The following is a 21777-nucleotide window of genomic DNA, read 5'->3' as shown; positions in this document are numbered from 1 at the left end:
ATACCGGGTGTGTGTGAGGATGGAGCTGATTGCATGTGGAAGAATGTTTATGAAGCAGTTAGCCCTGAGCAGGGGCTGGTGCGCTTGTCTAGACAGAGTACCATGAGACAACACAGACCACACAGTCATGTCTGCACACACCTGCTGTGTGATTGTGCAGTCTCTCCCCCTACATGAATATTTGTTGAAATGGGTAAGTGAGGACCTTCTCATCAGGACAGAAGCTTCTTGAATCCTATCTACAAAGTTCATAAAACAATTCTGGTTTTGGGGAAGTGTCAAAAACAAAAACAAACACAAAATAACTATTCTCTAGGCCCAGTCTCTCTTTGTGTGCCAGACTTCCAAGTCACTACCTGGGGCTCCTGGTGCCTCCTCCTGGCAGATATCTGCACCTCCACAGAGAGATGTTCAGCTGCTGAAGGAAACACTGACCTTCCTCCTTCTCACACTCTGTGTTCTCACTCACCTTGGAAGTGCCTGGGGGAAAAGAAGCCCCCCTCCCCGCCACACAGCTAGAAAACCCTTTAATTCTTCATACAGAGGCAAATCACACCACCCAGTCAACAGCCTTAGCCCAAGTCACGTTTCCACAGAGAAAAGGACCTGACTAGGCCCAGTGAGATTTAAGCTCTAGGCTGTTTTCTCTACCTCACCATCCTCTGCCAGAAGCGGTGTCTTTCCTCTCAGGGTCTCAGATCGCTCTGTCATACTCTAGTAATTAGCAATTATAAAATAATAGAAACAATCATTAGTAACTTATAATTATCTTCTCTTCCAAAGTATAAGATCCTTTAGCATGAATCGTCTTGCCAGCAGATCATAATTCATCTTGATAACAGGTTTGATGGAGTTACATGAGACATGAATCTGGCTCATTAATGTTATTATTGTTTTTAAACTCTCAGTGGCAATAGTGCTTCCTAAGTATTAATTAATCGTCATGACTTCTCCGTGAAGTAGGTTAAATATAACTAAACTCCTTCTACCAGAAGAGAAATTGGCAAACTGATGATCTACTCAGTGAATCCCTCTTCATTACCAATGGATCTGGGAACAGCAGTGGAAATAAATGAATTAGACTTGTTTTCCCATGAGGCTAAATGGGCATGACTTTTATGTGCCACTTGTGCCCCACCTCCCCAAAAAATTCTTAAATATCCATAGCAAAATTATGAAAAGTTTGTAGCAATTAGCAAAGCTTTAAGTTCTGGGAAATTTTTGCCTACCTTCTTATAAAATTCTCAGCTAGTGTAATTAGCATGAGTGGTCATTATGGCAAGTTTGTGTGTTCTCCCTTTCTCTGCCCTCTGAATCCCATCATCCTTAGAGATTACTATTCAACCATTATTGGTTGGATTTATTTAGTATCTTTCCTCTGAAGAAGTTGAGGCATTGTGCAGAAAATAAGGAATTTACATGACCAAAATTTAATGCTTCTGTCACAGGGAGATAGTGTAGCTTAATGGCAAGAGATGGGTTCAAATCTAAAGCCTACCATAGCCAATCTGGTGTGCATCTTTGAGAAAGCTATTTGTCTTTTCTCAATAATCTTTTCTTGTTTCTAATGCAAATCATCTAAGCTCACAAATTATGGGAACAAGGGACAATAAATGCAGAGCACATGGCACTTTAAAAATGACCAATGACAGAGTATGTTTTTAATTTTATGCTTCAACAACTCAGCTCCAAAGTCCTGAAAACAAGGAGTTGAAACGTTCTTAATAGAAGATTGCGATATTAGGTGTGTCCACTTAGGGATTTTGCTTAACACTAGAGTCATCGTTGAGTGCCCCTTCATTGAATATAAAATAAAACTCCTCGACATTTGACATACAGTAGGTAGGAAGAAAGATTTTGAATGAATGAATGAATAAAAGCAAATGACTTTTAAAGAAAAAGATAAGAAAAAGGACAATACCAATGTGTGTCCTCTCGGGTAACCTTGGCTATCCAAAGCTCATTTGGAAACCGGTGATTCAAGAAGAGAGAGGCTTGAGGGGTGTACTAGATGGGGGCAGGCGAGCAGAAAGAACAGGCATTGGAAAAAATCAATCTTCAGGAAAATACTATAATCACCTAGTGTACTGATGAAGGATATAGGAGAAGGTGACATTCTACCAAAGGTATTGCCTTTGTTTTTAAAAACCCTGAAGTTTCTAGGTTTTAACCGTTCCTTTTAAAACAGAAGCAGGAAGGCTCAAGGAATTCTGTGCTAGGCCAATCCTGCTTAAAACCTTAAAAACAATTTCCCATTTCAATTCCTTTGATTAAATCAACATACCCCTGATATAAACAGTAAGCAAATCAGAAAGGGCTCTGCATTTATTTCAACAGAAATAAAGGATCAGCTGATAATTGAAGAAATTGAGTCTTACCTGTGTAGATGTACTCTACATATGCAGGATGAGTTTTTGTGAAAACCTCTTTTACTTTTTCTACTTTATCAGCTCTTATTTTTGTTGCAAATGGTGTGTACATAACTGAGAAAGATTCAGCTCTGGTGATGGCTTCTTCAATCATGGCCTGAGAAGAAGCAAACAACCCATTTTGGCATCAATAACAATAAATGACTTTTTGAGAATGTAAAAAATATAATTACCTTTATGGATGATTTAGAAATCTATATACTGTACTGCAAAGATAACGTATTTTGGTGCTAAATATTCATTAGAACAAAATTGTAATTAGTTTTGGAAATACTATTTCATATTAAGAAATCCAATTAAATGAAGAAAGTTTGTAAACAGGTACCTCTACACTGACTTTGTTCTAAGATGAAAATAAAAATTCTATTTTTCAAGGTGTCACTTTTGATTGATTTTTAGAAATCAAATTCTGAAATCCAACATTATAATTAACTTACTGATGAGTAGACATTGGGGAGTAATTTATATGAAAAGAATTTTCTGTAAAATACTTATTGAACTATCTGGGTTTAAGTACTTTCTATAAAAAGCATAGTGAACTAGATAGACATTATTATTTTTTTTCCTCCTCTGGTACCTGGGAAAGCCTTTTGGAATAAGAAAAACCTTTCTCAACTTCCTCCCAGCAAAACATCCCTTCCCTCCACATCACAAGTGACATTTAAGGTGGATTCAGCTATTTAAGTGCTTTATATTTCCTCATGCACAATTCCTGGGAAAGCCCTGCCATTGCCTTGAACTTCATGTTTTAAATAGGTCCATTACTATCTGTAACAGACTACAAAGAAAGTTATGTAAAGTTTTAAAAGGAACCTAGCCCTTTCCTATAACTTTTCCTTCTAATAAGGCTTGAATGCTGAATAAAAAGTATGTCTATAGTTACTTTTTTTCCTGAAAATGGCATAAAACCAGATTGCTTAAAAATCCATGTTTATTTATAGGACTAAAAGTTTCCTTTAACAATTAAGAGCCCCAACAACCTATAAGGAAAAAAATAGAAAATTTGAACTAACAGAGGAAAATATACCCTTAATGAACAATTTATATTATTACCAACATAGTGTTTTGAAAACTATTTTTATGTTTTCAGAGTTGATTTTTAAAATAAGCAAACAAACAGAACTTACTCCTTGTCTACTCCTTTCCTCAGTGATTCTGAATGCCTTCTACGACCATCTATGCTATCCATAGAAAAGCGCTTCATAAGCGTTTTATGGCTGTAAAGGGTCCTTCTTTCTCTGACACTAGCATTAAAAATTTATGTAAAATTAATAGTGGGAAAATTTCTGAATGAACTTCAATAATTTCCAAAAGACAGACGGACAAAAATCATATTGCCTGTAACAACATAATTTCTTGCCAAGTTCAAGGAATTGAAAAGGAAAGAAGAGGGTTGTGAGGCCAAACCCAGAGCGAGTACTCAGACAGCATTGCTGATGGACTGTGAGTGGCAGGGCCTGCATACTGAGACCCAGATGCCAACAAGCACCACGCAGTCTAGACTAAAACCATGAACGTGGTGTTAGGCACCCGGTGCTGGTCCTCCAGCAAAGTAAAGATCCTTTATATCGAGTAGGAGAAATAATGCCCCAGTGTGGTGCACATGTTCTGTCCCTGCTGGAACCAGTGCTGGAACCGATGCCAGGACAGCTTGTCCAGACCAAGCTCGAGTGCAGTTAGACCTAGATTTGTGTGCAGTGATGTGCTGCAGAGGAAAGCTTTTCCAAACCTCGGTTGTAAGGTCTCAGGATTTGACTTTGCTGCCTATTTAAACTTTTTTTTTTGTATTAGTTTGTCAGGACTGCCATAATGGAATACCACACCACAGTCTGACTGACTTAAACAACACAAATTTATTTTAGCAGTTCTGGAGTCTTGAAGTCCAAGATTAGGATGTTAGCAGGGTTGGTTTCTCCTGAAACCCCGCTTCTTGGCTTGTGGATGGTCATGTTCTCCCTATGTCTTCATATCATCTTTCCTCTGCGTGTGGCTATGTCCCATAAAGACCTCATGTTAACTTAATTATCTTTTTAAAGATCCTGTCTTCATATACGGTCTCATTCTGGGGCCCTGGGGGGTCGTGCTATAACAAATACTTTTGTGGGGGGCACAGTTCAACGCACAATGGATTCTCACACCTCATAAAGCTTTTCTGTTGTTCTCTCTGAACATCTTGGGGGAGAGTATTTTGTTTTAAATTCTGGATGAAAAAATTTAGTGAAGGTATTTCATCCTCCCGATTGCTTCCAGAAAGACATTAGCAATATCCTGATCAGGCCAGGACAGGAGGAAACACTCTCCCCACCCCATTTCTTTTCCAACTGCTGGCAGCTTAAGCGGCTGCTGGCTGGGTAGCTTTGCTAAGCCATCTCACAGCAGGGATGGCAAGACTTGTGCCCAAGACCCGGCACCAGCCTTTTTTTTTTTTTTTTTTTCCAAGTGGCAGGAGTGTGGTTTTCACATGGCAGCTTGATCTGCTTGCTGCAGGATCTGTGCTTTTGGCTTAATGCTCAAGGCACTGCGTTCAGACCTCAGGCTTGCCACTCCGGAAAGTGCGCTGGAGAGCCGTCTCCCTCTCTCCCCCCTGAAAACCAACAGTGATGGTTCTTTTGTGACTTCAGCTGTCCATCCTGGAGATGTGTAAGGAAGTGGTGAGTGAGTACAGTGTGTATGTAAGATACAAATAAGAGCTGAATTCTCTGTGGAGGTGCTTTCTCAAAGGAAATTATTAGTGGCCCAAGAAGAACTATCACAACAGAGTAGAAATGAGAATACCGAGATCCCATTTTAATGTGCTTTCTCTTGTTATTCTTCTAGAGATAGGCGATTTTGAGGCTTTGAACTGTCTTACAGTGCTCTTGTAAAGGAATAGAGGAATATTACATATTTTCCAGCATCATTGATCATTATTGAATAGTTCATTAATGAAGCAATCTAGACACAAAACATCAGATTTTTTTTAACGGACACATAAAACACAGACTTATTCTACATAATTGTACGTATTAATGGAGTACCAAGTGAGGTTTTGATGTGTATACATTACTTAATTAGGCAAAACGCATCTATTGCCTCAAATATTTATCACTGCTCTATGAGATGAGCTTGGCGAATTTTAATTAATGATGTCCCAGTCCATCCATGTACGTATTCACCATCTTTTCCTTATCTATTCATCAATGGTGGAGACTTAGATTGCTTCCATTCTTCCACCCGTTAGCTACTCTTCATAGTGCTGCAATGAACGTGGGAGTGCAGACATATTTTCGGCTTACTGATTTCATTTCCTCTGGATATATACCAGCAGTGAGAGTCCTGGATCACATGTGAGTTCTATTTTTAATTTTATGAGAAACCACCATATTCTTTTCATAGTGATTGTCCTATTTTACTTTCCTACTGAGAACTTACAAGGGTTCCCTTTTGTCCACGTTCTTGTTGGCACTTGTTATCGCTTATCTTTTTGATAACAGCTGTTCTTACTGAGTGAGGTGCTATCTTGTGGTTTTGATTGCATTTCTACGTTGGTCAGTGATGAAGAGCATTTTTCACGTACTAGTTGGTCATTTGTATGTGTTCTTTTGAGAAATGTCTATTTAGATATGTTATCGGATCATTTATTTTTCTGCTGTTGAGTTTTTGGAGTTCTGTATGTATATTGGATATTAACCCCTTGTCCTAGGTACAGTTTGCAAATATTTTCTTCCGTTATGTCAACTGTCTTTTCATGCTGATTAATGTATTTTCTTGCTTTGCAGAGGCTCTTCAGTTTGATGTAATGCCACTTGTTTATTCTTGTTTTTGTTTCCTGTGTTTTGAAGGGCTTGTCCAAAAATCTTTGCCCATTCCAATATCCTGAAGCATTCCACCTGCTTTCTTCTATGTAGTTTCATAGTTTCAGATATTACATTTAAGTCTTCAATCCATGTTAAGTTGATTTTTGAAACTGGCAAAAGGGGTTCTATTTTCCTTCTTCTGCATATGGCTACCCAATTTTTTCAGCACAATTTATTCAAAGCCTGTCTTTTCTCCAATATGTTCTTGGCACATTTATAAAAATTCAGTTAACTATTAATGTATGGGTTTACTTCTAGGCTCTCTATTTTGTCCCACTGATTCATGTTTGCTTTTATGCCAATAGCTCGGTGTCTTGATTACCACAGTTTTGTATATATTTTGAAGTCAGGTAGTGCAATGTCTCTGCTTTGTACTTTTGCTCAGGATAGTTTTGATTATTTCTTTGTTAGTGGTTTCATATACATTTTCAGATTTTTTTTCTAGATCTGTAAAGAATGTTATTGGTATTTTAATGTGGATCACACTGAATCTATAAATTGCCTTGGGTAGTAAGGACATTTTAACAATATTGATTCTTCCAATCCATGAACATGGGATGTCCTCTTTCAATTCTTTCATCCGTGTTTCATAGTTTCATTGTAGAGATCTTTTACCTTTTGTTTTTATTGTAAACAAATGGGATACATGTTGTTTCTCTGTTTGTACATGGCGTAAAGGCATACCATTTGTGTAATCATAAATTTACATAGGGTAATATTGTTTGATTCATTCTGTTATTTTTTCTCTTCCACCCATCCCTCCCACCCCTCTTTTCCCTCTGTACAGTCCTTCCTTCCTCCATTCTTGCCCTGCTCCCTAACCCTAACTCTAACCCTAACACTAACCCCTCCCTCCCCCCATTATATGTCATCATCCACTTATTAGCGATATGATTCGTCCTTTGGTTTTTTGAGATTGGCTTATCTCACTTAGCATGATATTCTCCAATTTCATCCATTTGCCTGCAAATGCCATAATTCTATCATTCTTTATGGCTGAGTAATATTCCATTTTATATATATACCACAGTTTCTTTATCCATTCATCAATTGAAGGACATCTAGGTTGGTTCCACAGTCTGGCTATTGTGAATTGAGCAGCTATGAACATTGATGTGGCTGTATCTCTGCAGTATGCTGATTTTAAGTCCTTTGGGTATAGGCCAAGGAGTGGGATAGCTGGGTCAAATGGTGGTTCCATTCCAAGTTTTCTAAGGAATCTCCACACTGCTTTCCAGGTGGCTGCACTAATTTGCAGCCCCACCGGCAATGTATGAGTGTACCTTTCTCCCCACATCCTCACCAACACCTGTTGTTGCTTGTATTCTTGATAATCGCCATTCTAATTGGGGTGAGATGGAATCTTAGGGTGGTTTTGATTTGCATTTCTCTTATTACTAGAGATGTTGAACATTTTTCCAATGTTTGTTGATTGCTTGTAGATCTTCTTCTGTGAAGTGTCTATTCATTTCCTTAGCCCATTTGTTGATTGGATTATTTGCATTCTTGGTGTAGAGTTTTTTGAGTTCTTTATAAATTCTGCAGATTAGTGCTCTATCTGAAGTATGATTGGCAAAGATTTTCTCCCACTCTGTAGTCTCTTCCTTCGCATTGCTGGTAGTTTCCTTTGCTAAGAGAAAGCTTTTTAGTTTGAATCTATCCCAGTTATTGATTCTTGCTTTTATTTCTTGTGCTATGGGAGTCCTGTTGAGGAAGTCTGGTCCTAAGCCGACATGTTGAAGATCTGGACCTACTTTTTCTTCAATAATCTGCAGGGTCTCTGGTCTGATCCTGAGGTCCTTAATCCATTTTGGGTTTAGGTTTGTGCATGGTGAGAGATATGGGTTTAGTTTCATTCTGTTGCATATGGATTTCCAGTTCTCCCAGCACCATTTGTTGAACAGGCTATCTTTCCTCCATTGCATTTTTTGGCACCTTTGTCTAGTATGAGAAAATTGTATTTATTTGGGTTTGTGTCCATGTCCTCTATTCTCTACCATTGATCTACATTTCTATTTTGGTGCCAATACCATGCCATTTTTGTTACTACTGCTTTGTAATAGAGTTGAAGATCTGGTATTGCAATACCCCCTGTTTCACTCTTCCTGCTAAGGATTGCTTTAGCTATTCTTGGTTTCTTATTCTTCCAGATGAATTTCATAATTGCTTGCTCTATTTCTGTAAGGTACATCATTGGGATTTTAATTGGAATTGCATTGAATCTGTATAGCACTTTAGGTAGTATGGCCATTTTGACAATATTAATTCTTCCTATCCAAGAACATGGGAGATCTTTCCATCTTCTCAGGTGTTCTTTAATTTCTTTCTTTAGTGTTCTGTAGTTCTCATTGTAGAGGTCTTCCACTTATCAGAGAAAACATTCAGCCTTTGGTTTTTTGGGATTGGAATATTTCACTTAGCAGGATATTCTCTAGTACAATCCATTTACCTTCAAATGCCATAATTTCATTCTTCTTTAAAGCTGAGAGAAAATTCCATTGTGTATACGTACCAAATTTTCTTTATCCATTCTTCCATAGTTTAGTTATTGTGAATTGGACTGCTATAAACATTGATGTGACTGCATCACTGTAGTATGCTGATTTTAAGTCCTTTGGGGATAAACTGAGAAGTGGGATAGCTGGGTCAAATGGTGGTTCCATTGCAAGTTTTCTGAGGACTCTCCATACTGCTTTCCATAATGGTTGCACCATTTTGCATTTCTACCCATAATGTATGAGTGTATGTTTTTTCTCACATCCTGGCCAAAACTTATTGTTTGTATTCTTGATAATTGCCATTCTGACTGGAGTGAGATGAAATCTGAAGAGTAGTTTTGATTTGCATTTCTTTAATGGCTATAAATGATGAACATTTTTTCCTATGTTTATTAATCAATTGCATTTCTTCTGCAGAGTGTCTGTTCAGTCCCTTAGCCCATTCATTGATTGGGTTATTTGCTTTTTGTGTGTGTGTTAAGTTTTTCGAATTTTTTTATGTACCCTGGAGATTAGTGCTCTGAGGTGTATGTGGTAAAGATTTTCTCCAGTTCTGTAGGCTTTCTCTTCACATTATTGTTTCCTTTGCTGAGAAGAAGTTTCTTAGTTTGAATTTATTCTAGTTATTGATTCTTAATTTTACTTCTTGGACTTTAGGGGTCTTATTAAGAAAGTCAGGACCTAAGCCGTCATGATGAAGATTTGGGTTCACTTTTAGGTGTAGGGTCTCTGGTATAATGCCTAAGTCTTTGATCCACTTTGAGTTGATTTTTGTATGGAGTGAGAGAGGTTTAATTTCATTGTTACATATGGATTTCCAGTTGTCCCAGCACCATTTGTTGAATATACTATCTTTTCTCCAATGTATGTTTTTGGCACCTTTGTCTAATATGAGGTAATCATATTTATGTGGGTTTGCCTCTGTGTCTTCTATTTGGTACCATTTGTCTACATGTCTATTTTGGTGCCAATATTATGCCATTTTTGTTACTATTGCTCTGTAGTATAGTTTAAGATCTGATATTGTGATGCCTGCTGCTTCACTTGTCTTGCTAAGGATTGCTTTAGCTATGCTGGGTCTCTTATTTTTCCAAATGAATTATATGTTTGCTTTTTCTAGTTCTTTGAAGAATGTCATTGGGATTTTAATAGGGATTGCATTGAATCTGTACAACACTTTTGGTAGTATGACTGTTTTGACAATATTAATTCTTCCTATCCAAGAACATGGGAGATCTTTCCATTTTCTAAAGTTTTCTTTAATTTCTTTCTTTAGTGTTCTGTAGTTTTCATTGTTGAGGTCTTTCACCTATTTTGTTAGATTGATTCCCAAGTATTTTATTTTTCTGAGGCTATTATGAATGGAATAGTTCTCCTAATTTCACTTGCAGTAGATTCATTGCTTATGTATAGGAATGCATTTGATTTATGGGTATTGTTTTATATACTACTACTTTGTTGAATTCATTTATTAGTTCTAGAAGTTTTCTGGTGGAACTTTTTGGACTTCTAAATATAGAATCATGTCATCAGCAAATAGTGATAGTTTGAGTTCTTCTTTTCCTATTTGTATTCCTTTAATTTCTTTTGTCTGTCTAATTGCTTTGGCTAGAGTTTTAAGGTCTATGTTGAATAGAAGTGGTGAGAGAAGGCATCCCTGTCTTGTTCCAGTTTTTGGAGGGAATGCTTTCAGTTTTTCTCCATGTAGAATGATATTGGCCTTGGGCTTAGCATAGATAACTTTTACAATGTTGAGATATGTTCCTACTATCCCTAGGTTTTCTAGTGTTTTGAACATGAAGGGGCGCTGAATTTTGTCAAATGCTTTTTCTTCAGCTATTGTGATAATCTATGATTCTTGTCATTAAGTCTATTGGTGTGGTATGTTATGTTTATTGATTTCCATATGTTGAACCAACCTTGCATCCCTGGGATAAACCCCATTTGATTGTGGTGCACTAGCTTTTTAATACATTTTGTTATACAATTCACCAGAATTTTACTGAGAATTTTCACATCTATGTTCATCAGGGATATTGGTCTGAAGTTTTCTTTCCTTGATGTGTCTTTGTCTGCTTTTGATATCATGGTGATACTAGCCTCATAGAATGAGTTGGAAGAGTTCCCTCCTTTTCTATTTCATGGAATAATTTAAGGAGTATTGGTGTTAATTCTTCTTTGAAGGTCTTGTAGAACTCAGATGAGAATATGTCTGTCCTGAGCTTTTCTTGGTTGATAGGCTTTTGATAGCTTCTTCTATTTCATTGCTTGAAATTGATCTGTTTAAATCGTATATGGTCTCCTGCTTCAGTTTGGGTAGATCTTATGTCTCCAGAAATTCATTGACATCATTGAGATTTTCTATTTTATTGGAGTATAAATTTTCGAACACCTTGGTTTATTTGAGGCACTTTGTTCCCTTGTTTTTCATGTTGTGTGTGTCTTTCCGTCTAGTGGTATGGATCTGAGGCAGTACAATTTCTACCCTGTAGTCCTATAGTGTCCCTGAATGCTTCTAGTACCTCATCTATAAGGGGGAGAGCAACATTAACAGCACCCAATGCAAACAATATATAACCTTAAACCAAAGAGCTTCTATTATGGTGTCTATAGTTTTGTTGCAATAAATAGAAATGATGTGTTCAATTATTGTCTGAAATATAAATAGTAAGTTTGCTAAAAGAGTTTACCATTTCAAATGGTGGACAATGAGGGGACAGAAGTAGTGTAAGATGTGATGTTTATGAGGGAGAGGGAGAGAAGATAGAGGAAAAAATTTATAATAAGAGTGAAGGAGGAATTAATAGAGGTTGACTCTTAGTATACGAGAAGTGAGAAGGAGAATCTGGGGAGACAGATAGGTGAGAGAAAATATATATACAGATTTTATTTTTTAAAAGTAAAAATATAAGAATATACAACAAAACTGTAATATACTATTCAGATATTCCATTCCTCAACAAGTTGATGCATGGAAAATATTTGGATTCAAAGATGGTAGAGATGTGAGAGAGAGGGTGAAAAAAAAAAAAAAAAGGAAAGTTTCAATGGAAAATTGAAAGATTGCTCTGTTGGCTTTCAAAAATTTTCTCAACTTCCCTTCTCCACTGATAGGTAGGGTTGTCTGAAGTTTGATGTTAACTCCAGTCCAGTGGGTGGTGGACTGGTTGGGTTGGCAGGCTGATAGCAAGATGCCCTCACATCCTCTTCCAGTGTTCCCACTCATTGTAACTGGCCCCTTTTGTCCCTGCGCACTTCAGGACTCACTGAGCTGGAGAGAGCCTGGTTTTCTCCAGTTTCTCCAACCTGTGCTCCAACCTAGGGAACTGCCCCTAGTCTCTGGCTTTCCACAGGCTTGCCAGGTCCAGACTGGCTCACACAAACCAAGCTGCAATCTGAGACGTGGGCTTCAGCTTCCCCAGGCTCTGCCTTGCTGTAGTCACAAGATCTCAATGCCCTTTCAACTTGCAGAGAGACCACCAGGGATGCACTCACACAAAGGAGCAAATCTGCAAAGAGGCAGCCAGATGGCAGCCATTAGCACACCCAGCAGAAAGACCTCAGGCGCAACCAGACCTGTATGTATCCAGACAATATATCTCCAGACCCTGGCTGGTCTCACAAGATGGTGGTGACTGTGTGTAACCAACCCCTTGGGTACTGTGACAATGGACTTCCAGGCAGCAGCAGGCATCAGGGGTTCTGCTGGTGGTCTGCTGGCATCTGCAGGCTAACAGTGGGCGATCAGAGGGTGGACATTGGGTAGTGGATGATGGGTAGGTGAAAGGCTGGTGATGAGCATTCAAGAGGTGGGCAGATGGGCAAATGACGGATTATAGGCAGTGATCATCATGGGATCTGCACTTAAAAGGCTGGAAATATGCTGGCAGAGGTGGGTGATCATGGTGAGTAAATAGCAGGAGAAGGGTGGGCAGCAATAGCTGCCTCACAGAAAAGCAGTATTTCCTTTGCTCGAATTCCAAGTCATGGAGTGACAAGGAATGCGGCCTCCTTCTAGTTCACCATCTTGGATCTCCAATGAAAGGGTTTTATTCTGATTGTGGTTTAAGTAAGTGGAAATTCAGTCACTTTCAATTGTAATTAAATTTTATATATTTTCAAATTATTTCTTCATTGCTCTCACTGTTAAGGTAGGCCACAATTAATTAAACTGGTTTACTTAGAAGACTAAATCTGGAAGGAACCTTAGGAATTTTCCAGCCTAATGTGTTGAGATTTTGGGAGGCTTAAGTGACTTTATAGGGATGTACACCTTTTTAACTTTTTTAGAATTTAGAATTAGTCTTTCATATTATATTTCACTGTCTTTTTTAAAAATTAAAAATTTACTTCCTGGGCATATAAGAAAGATTTTCCAGACTCTTGCAGTTTATTGTGTTTGATATGGGCCAATGGGAATGTGGGCAAGAGTGACATTAACTTTTTCCATGCCTGGCACGTAAATCATGCTGAGTATTTTCTTTCTCTATTGGTTACTGAAGGAAGAGAGCCCCAGAATGTAGAAGATGGAGCTACCCAGTGGAAACTGTATGGGTCCTCAAGTTGTGGCTTGTACCAGAACCAGTCAGAAAAACCTACACTGGAATACAGTGTGAAAGACAAAACGAATGTTGCTGTTTTAAGCTTGTTGAGATTTTGGAGTTGTGTGTAATAGCAGTCTCTCCCAATACATAAGTAATAATAAATGAATTTTTATCTACTAAGCCCTATGCATTATGAGAAAGTGAAGAAAAACAGCAATTTAAGACATAAAATAACAACTGTTCACTTAGCACTGTAATAAATGCTTTTATATATGCTATTTACTTTAATCTTGATAAAATCCATCTAGATAGGTATTATTAGTGATTGACTATTATTTGATTTCCAGAATAAATATTACTAAATTCAAAAGAAATTTACTATTGTTGCAAACTATAAGCAATTAGATGAGCATCTTTAGTGGTTAATACAACTCTTAGTTATTTTATTGATAATGATACAATTTTGACTATAATTCAGTAGAAAATGGAAAAATACAATTTCGTGAATGATTTTTTAAAATTTAATCCAGATAATGCATACTACCTCAATTGGAAGATTTCAATTTTCTTGAAACTTAAGAGATCTTCCTAAATAGCTTACCTTTAGACTTCCCCATAAACTCATTCACTCTATCATTTATGCAATAACCGGGACTTATATGTTTATACTTGTTTTATTAACATAATGGTAATCAGAATAAAACATGTAATAATGAATGCTTGCCCCTTCCTTGGTTAGCAACATTTTAATACTGATACATTACCCTGACTTTATAGGAGTACTTATATGAAACAAGATTCATGGTAAGTTCTGTATTTTCCTAATACAAGGGAATATATGCAGTTTTGACAGTACATCTGTCAGTCCAGTGATGTGAAAGTTATAGGTATCTTCATGAAGCTTAAATAAAATATTCAAATTTTATTTGCATTGTCTGGGAGTCATTAAAGATTATATGATCAGGTTACTTGTATCAAGGTAAACAGATTTTTATAGAGCTTTTTTGAATTCTCTACTCTGCTTTTCTTTCTGTATTATAATTTAGGTTTGTAGTAATTTTACAACATATATATGTGCATATATACATATATGTGCTTGTGTGTGTAAATATGTTGTGTGTGTGTGTGTGTGTGTGTGTGTGTATACTGTTGTCCACCATCCAGTCTGGTTAGGGTCAGGCTTAGAGCTTTGATTAGATATGATGGTTTCATTAGCTGAATAACTTTAGCACTTAGTACCTAAATTTTTCCCTGCATTAATTTTTAATAATGTATATTGTGTTACAAAATTTTATTTCTGTGTCCTTTCAGTGCTGAACTGAGGAGTTGGAAGGGATCTAACATACTATTATTTCACAATCACTAGACTTTGGAACTAAGGAAACAGTCTTGGTGAAGTCCAGTGATTTATCTGAGGTCACAAAATTAGAGATGGAAGTAAAATGAGGGCCTAAGGTCCTAAGCCAGTGCTTTCTCCTACACTGAAAACCTTTTTTTCCCTTTCTAATTAGATTGTAAATTCCTGGAAGTGTAAGATCAAGCATTAATTTCCTTTTTCTCTCTCTAAGAGTCTTATTCCCAATTCCAAGGACAACTAGAAATTGATTCTAACTGAGGGAAAAATGGACTATATCAACTCACATGTTGCCCAAGATCCTCTTCCTAAGAGTCCCAACACAAAACAGAATGTTCATCATTTGCACATACTGACCACAAGTAGAACTGTTTCATTCACGGGTCTCTCATGAGATTTAGAATATGCTATCAACTAATATGCCTATCTCAAAGAGAAAAATTTACAAAAATTAAATGAAAGGCTTCTTGGTAGGGGAGCTTCAGTACTAATGGGCCTAGGTTGGTCTGGCTTATTCACTGGCAAAGTACATATAATTTATAAATAGAATTTAAATTATGCTCTTGTTCTAAAGACCCTGAATAATTTTCTGCTTTCACATTAGGGAAACACCAGCTGATAGAAACTCAGAGTTGCAAGTGTGGGTTTCAGCAGCCTCCAGACTCTTTAGGATGCCACAGAGCTTTTATGCTTGATGACTTAAAATGAATCACCAAGAGGTATCACAGGAATAAATAGCTACATTACCTGCAATTATTTCATAAGGACAAATGGATATTACTAATGAGCTTTAGACTCTGTGTTCAGTGGTAAATGTCAACACAGTTTGGGACCCTTTTTTGGTCCTGCATTTCATGTCTATACTTTGTTTAGTCATAAGAAGGTAAGTGTTCCTGTCCTTAATTGTGTGATGTTTTTTCATTGTATTTCTCAATTGGTGGTTTTAGATTGAGGCAAGGCTTGTCAGTGCACACAGCTAATTAATGGCAGGGTTAGGCCCGGGATCTGGGTGACCTGACTCTCAAAGTTGTGTTGCCTTTTCTGCCAAGTATTTGTTTGAATTCCTGGCCTACTATGTAGCTTGATTTTAGATGGAAGAGTCAGGGATATACCCTTGAAGAAGTGTAAAGTGTAGAAGAAGTTGAAAGGATACAAGGATGTTTAACCTGGATACAAGACTTAGGCTGCAAAGACAAACTTCCTGTTATCATTAGCAGTGTGCTCTTGGACTTTGCCTACGTGGGCTTCATTTGCTCTATGGATAAATCTGTAAACCTCATTTATTAGTTGAATGAGCGCTCATTGTACATTAGCTAAGTGCTGTACATAAGTTATTCTGTTGATTTCTTAGAATAATGTTGGAAAGCAGGAATTGTTGCCCCATTTTACAGACGAGAGAAACTCAATCTTAATTCTGTAACATGCTACTCTGAAAACTGTAATAGGTTTCAAAATACATGAAGAATTCTTGCATAAAATTCCTGAGGACAGAAGGGGAACCTTTGGCAGGAGGAAGATCCCAAAAGAACTTTCCAAAAAGGGAACTGTTCACCTTGGAACGTGCTGGTGAACGGATCAAGGAGGGATCACAGTATATCTAGAATCCAGTAAAAGGGAAAACTGTGCCTTGTCAATTGTACTCAAAGTCTGCTTTTCATGTTCTCCTCCCTCCCTTCAGTTTCTTTTCTCCCTCAAGTTTTAGCCTTTCCTGGCAACCAGACACTTCTTATCCTTTCTTATTTCTCTCATTTGCCTGCAATTAATTTCTTCCTGGCTATGGCTTGTCCCAAAGGAATCTCTATTTTAAAAAGCAACAGATTGCAGGAGATTGATTTTATGGGTCAGTTGGCCTCCTATTTGTGAGTTTTCATCATGTCACTTTACCATCAAGATGTCTCAGAGGGGGGAGAATTGCTATCTGTGAGGAACACAATGCACTTATCAAAATGCATGTGTATACATATATATATGACTGTATATATATGCGCATGTATGTGAATTTTGGTGTGCTCTGTAACAAGAACAAAGTATAACTTCAAGTGATATTAAGTGAAATAAAGTGCTGTTGTCAAAAACCTGCCACTAAAACATTCCATGTTTTCTGTCCAGTCTCCAGTTTATCCCAATTTGCCTCTTATCAATGAATGTTACGGCAGGCTAACCTCCACCGGATGAAGACTGAAAAACGAGTGAAATGACTTGTATGCTAATTATGATGTCTTCCATCCCTTTTGGGCTTAAAATAATCCTTTCAAGGTTTTGGGGAGGTTACTGTCCCTCCTAAGTTGTTCATTCATAGTTTAAGCTGCACTGCATATAATAACACCCATACTTTCTTAGATAAAAATAGGTTATCTTAATAGTTATTTACCATCCTGAGAAAAAATAAAACATGCCACATGTTAAAGGTTGCCATTTGAAATCCCAAGGTCTCCTTATTTGGAAGAAGGAAAATTACCATGAAGAAGAAAATTATTCGATTCAGGTACAGGTAGAATAGGCAGTCTTCAGTGATCAGTGAGGAAAAAAAAAATCATATGAATTTTAAAAAAAGGGGAATTCATTTTTAATTGGTGTGCAAAACTGCCAAAAGGATGACCGAATATAAATAAAAATATTAAAAGCTCTGGGTTTTACTGATTATATTATACCTGGCTGAACTTGAGGAGCTTAAAAAATTTCATGGATTTCATGGAATAGTTATTCTACATCTCCAAATGCTAAAAAAAGTGACCTCAATTTCTCTGCAAGCTTGTAAATCAATAACCCATAAAAATCTATGGAAAATATAAAAGATAACCATAAAAACTTCTAAATTTGCTTTTGCTCATAACAGTTTTTGATTTTCAGATGCAAATGAAAACAAGAAGCAAACAATATGCCCACAAATTTAAACTGGAAAGCAGTCTTTTTGTAAACAAAATAACCTTGTGGCAACCTAGTAGAATAGTAGGAGGAATTCTGCGAATCAAACAGCTAGACCTAAATTTGTTCAGGTAAAAAGAAGGACCAAATTGCCTAAAATCTCTAAAACTCATATCATTCTCAAATAAGGGAAAATGCAAAGAAATGTAGAGGTTTCTTTTTCCTTTCCTTAAAAATCACGAACAACCAAAAAAACTTTTTAGAAGATAAAAAAAGAAAAGGGAAAGCTGACTATTTAAATGATGAGGACTTTCTCCATCACTTTCTGATATTGCTGCAAAACCATACGAGTGCCATTAAATACACATTTCTGAAGAAGAGCACAAAACAAATATTGCTCAGGAATGGCTGTGTATTAATTTTCTCCCTTGTTACGATGCCGTTCTTCTTTTAAGGATCCTGAATTATCAACATGCAGCTAGAGACTGAAGTATACCAGGGAAGCATACTGCTCCCTGCAGGGTACTTTCTAAGGCACTTGCAGGGACTCCTGTTCCCAAACTCTTGTGTGATCTGGATGCCTGAAGTTGCTTTTTAGCAAGGGACAAAGCCATTCACTTTGCAGTGAGAGTTAAGGCTTCAAAGGCAACCTCTGGAGAGGTGGCACTCTTGCTGAAATTCCCGCTGAGGTGACGTATTTGACTCAATTTTGGAAAAAGGCTTTGGCTCTTGGCATGTACTCTTGGACTGAAGAGGGGTTGAGATGGAGGGAAGGGAGAGCAAAAGCAACCTCACCTACGTGACAGTTTCACTAAACTAAATATACATAACAGTACTGAAATAGAAAAAGGAATTTATATATGTATATGTTTCAGACCGCCCCACCAATTCCTCCCCTCCCTCCATCCTTCCCTCCTCCTTTATTACCTTCCTTTCTTCCTCCCTGCCAAAAGCCTGGGACACTCAGAACATCAATAGAAGAACTACACAAAATTACACAACCAGCAAATAATGTCACGGTCACTATCTCCTTCACAGGAACACTCAACCTTGGATCAAATACATGCCTCAATTACATCTTTCATTTAAAAGTGAACCTCTCCCACTGGCATACTACCTCAAATAGCATCAAAGCAAAATGAAACACAGGCAGCATTTAACAACGCTGGTAACCATGGAAACATATCATTAAAGAATATATAAACAGGAATGAATAATTAGATGAGAAATTCATTTCTACATTTATCTTTTTCCAAGACCCAGGAAAGGAAGCTCTCTTTTACCTCTCATCTCAATTTGGATGCTTCCTCTTTAGCCTGTCTTCTAATTGAAAACTGTGAGACTTTATAAAATGGGGATTTTAATATTGCTTATCTTAATAGACAGATCTTTGTAGACAAGAGACTTTAAAAGATTTCAATGCTCATTGTTGTCAAGATGTAACACTGAAAGCAGAAAAGGATATTGAAACAGTTAAGGAGTTTGCTTTTGGGTACGGAGCAGGCAGGAAAACCCTGACTATTGTCGTGGTGAGAAGGGAACAGCAGTTACTAACTTTTAACAGTGGCAAACATAAAATGCTTAGCTAACTGGAGGCCATCTGCATAATGGAAAGGAGAGGGGAGAATCTGGATTATAACTGATCATATGAGTTGCACAGTGAGTCAGGTAGGACCTTTTGTGCAGAGTACCTGAGGCTCTACCCCTGCACATGGTAGAGCAGAGACTTATAAAAAATTTGAAATGGCCCTGGAGACATCTAGTCCAGGGATCATGTGTCATAATTACCCGTGGGGAAAGGAAACAGAAAAATACAAAGTTGAAAATACCACCCAACTCTGGGAATCTAATATTTCCAATGTTTCCCCAAGTAACTCTAATGCGATTAGCTAGGTGACGAATGTTTGAGAACCACTGACCTAGGTCAACTTCCTCATCAAAGGGAAGCAGAAACTCAGATCTAGAGCACTTGTGGTAGTAGCTGGTCTTCCGGTAGCAATACTGCATTGGTGTCTTTGTCTTGGCTTTGTGGTGGGCAGAAGAAAGTACTCTTTGCTCTTGGACTTGACCATGTGGCTTCCTTTGGCTATTGTGGTGTGCTTATATAGCTTGACTTTCTCTCTTGGAATCCCACATTTTGTCATAAGAACAACCTAGAGCAGGTAGCTGTTGGTCAAAGAAAGAGGAAGGATATGGAGCAAACTTGGACTTCTCTGCAGCTTGGAGCCAAGCCTGGCCAAGACTAAGCCTCAATCAGTTGAATCCAGGCCAACTTGCTTACTGTGGTGAGTCACTGAGTTTTAGAGTGGTGTGTTATATAGCATTATTAGGGCAGCCGTTGATTCATACAGAAATGAATGACTTACCCAGAATTAAGTTCCAGCATCAGAATTGGAAATTACATCTCCTGAATGCCAGGTCGGACCTCTTAGTACTGCTCCTTGCTTCCTGTTTCCTTTTGCTTCCTTTTTCTGCCTGAACTAAGTACACATGTCCCTTGATTCTGCTTGGCCTGTATCTTAGGACATTCTGTCAACTTTCCTCATACAGAGCTTACCTTTCTCTCTCCCTCTCCCTCTCTTTTGTTTCTTCAGGATTCTGCTTTCGCTTTTCCAAGGGGACTAGGGACTAAGAAACCACAAATAAACTAATTTCCACAATTGAATTCAGAGGTCACCCATTACTGAGTTCAGCAGTAAGATAAAATTTATTTTGCATATGACCTGAGACTGACTAGAGACTCAGTGACAAATGTTGGGAATTTAAGCTTGATATATGGAAATTATCAGGGAAATATATTTGAATAAGTGTTTTGAATGCTTCTGGAATTATGTCTAATCTAACTACTAGAGTGCTCAGGTTGCTTTCAGACATACCTCATCCAAATATTTTATAAAATATCTGTGTGACAAGGCCAAATAAGTAAACAAATGGAATATAAACATAGGCCATTAAGAGAAATGCTTATATACTAATTCTACTTTGTTCTTTTCTGTGAAAAACTTTTTCACAAGGGAGCAAATCTTTAGAGAAAAAAACATTTTTCTTCTCCAGAAAATGTAGATGTTTTGTTAAATATACTAACAAATGTTTCTGGGTCCTTGAATTTCATTATGAGGTTCAGATACAAATTTTCACAGCAAATGACTAATATTTGGTTCATTTTGCAATAGTAAGAGGAAAAACAAGGAATAGAAGAGAAGTTAGTTTTCATTATCAGCCTAAATGGCCCAGATTGCGTTCAGTGTTGTCATCCTACATTACTCCCTGCTCTGTGCAGAGGTGTCCATAGCTTGCTGCTGTCTTGACCTCTATGTTTGAAAGAAGAAACTTAGTAGCCAAAATCTTGGGACTTGCATGGAGGTTCCCCATGAGTTCAAAGACTCATGGACATCTGCAACCTTCTCTGAGTATTCCAATGAATCCTGAACTCAACCCAAGCACAAAAATGTTCACAATTGTGAACTTAAAACACATGCTCACGTACACAGAAAAATGTCCATCAAATTCATAATCACAGAATTTATTTGTTTCATTCTTTTTTTAATCATTTTTAATTTTAAAGATAGTATTTACTTATTGTAAAAGATAGACTTATTCTCATTTGTAGGTATAACTACTGTGAACTGCTTAGTATATAGACAGTCAGAATCCTTCTGTGTGTGTGTGTATATATATATATAATTTTTTAATTGATGATAATAATTGTACATATTAATAGGGTACAGTGCAGTAATTTGATACATGTATGCAATGTATAATTATCAAGGCAGGGTAATTAGCATTTCTTTGCATAATCACTGAATTTCTCAATTACAAAACAATGATGCCAAAATATTCTCATGTCGGAGATTACGGTTCTAGTTTCATGTTAAGTCAATATTTAATTTGGTTGATTGATTTAACAAATAATTATGGAGCTGCTTTTTGCATTGCACTTTGATGGCACCATGAAAGAAAGAGAGTAACAATAAGTAGTGTGTAATTTAGGTGAACTACAGTTCAGTAGTTCTTCTCCCCTTATCCATGGGGGATGCATTCCAAGATTCCCAATGGATGCCTGTAACTACAGATAGTGCCTGATCCTATATGCTATGGTTTTTCCTACATATGCAACCTGTGATAGTATTAATTTATAAATTAGGCACAGTAACAGATTAACTGTAATTAATAATAAAATAGAACAATTATACAAATATTCTATTACAAAAGTTTTGTGAATATGGTATTTTTTTCTCTCTCAAAATGTCT

At 37.2% G+C, this 21777-nt stretch overlaps 1 protein-coding gene and 1 long non-coding RNA gene across 2 annotated transcripts in view; both read right to left on the bottom strand.

Annotated features, from left to right (window-relative positions):
* The window catches only part of LOC306670514, a 1027288-nt gene that overhangs the window by 450428 nt on the left and 555083 nt on the right, over nucleotides 1–21777 (bottom strand). The gene's annotated exons all lie outside the window — the stretch shown is intronic.
* SPATA16 (spermatogenesis associated 16) overlaps nucleotides 1–21777 on the bottom strand; it is a gene marked incomplete at its 3' end in the record, with an annotated part of 281791 nt that overhangs the window by 52575 nt on the left and 207439 nt on the right. The window contains exon 6 of the mRNA XM_079155144.1: nucleotides 2379–2526. Within this exon, the coding sequence (XP_079011270.1) occupies nucleotides 2379–2526 (148 nt within the window). The remainder of the gene's footprint in view (nucleotides 1–2378; nucleotides 2527–21777) is intronic.

Source organism: Sciurus vulgaris (assembly GCF_902686455.1).
Source record: "Sciurus vulgaris genome assembly, chromosome: 10".
NCBI classification, from domain to species: Eukaryota; Metazoa; Chordata; class Mammalia; order Rodentia; family Sciuridae; genus Sciurus; species Sciurus vulgaris.
The sequence above is the reverse complement of the archived record's forward strand: the minus strand, read 5'-3'. Positions and strand labels throughout refer to the sequence as shown.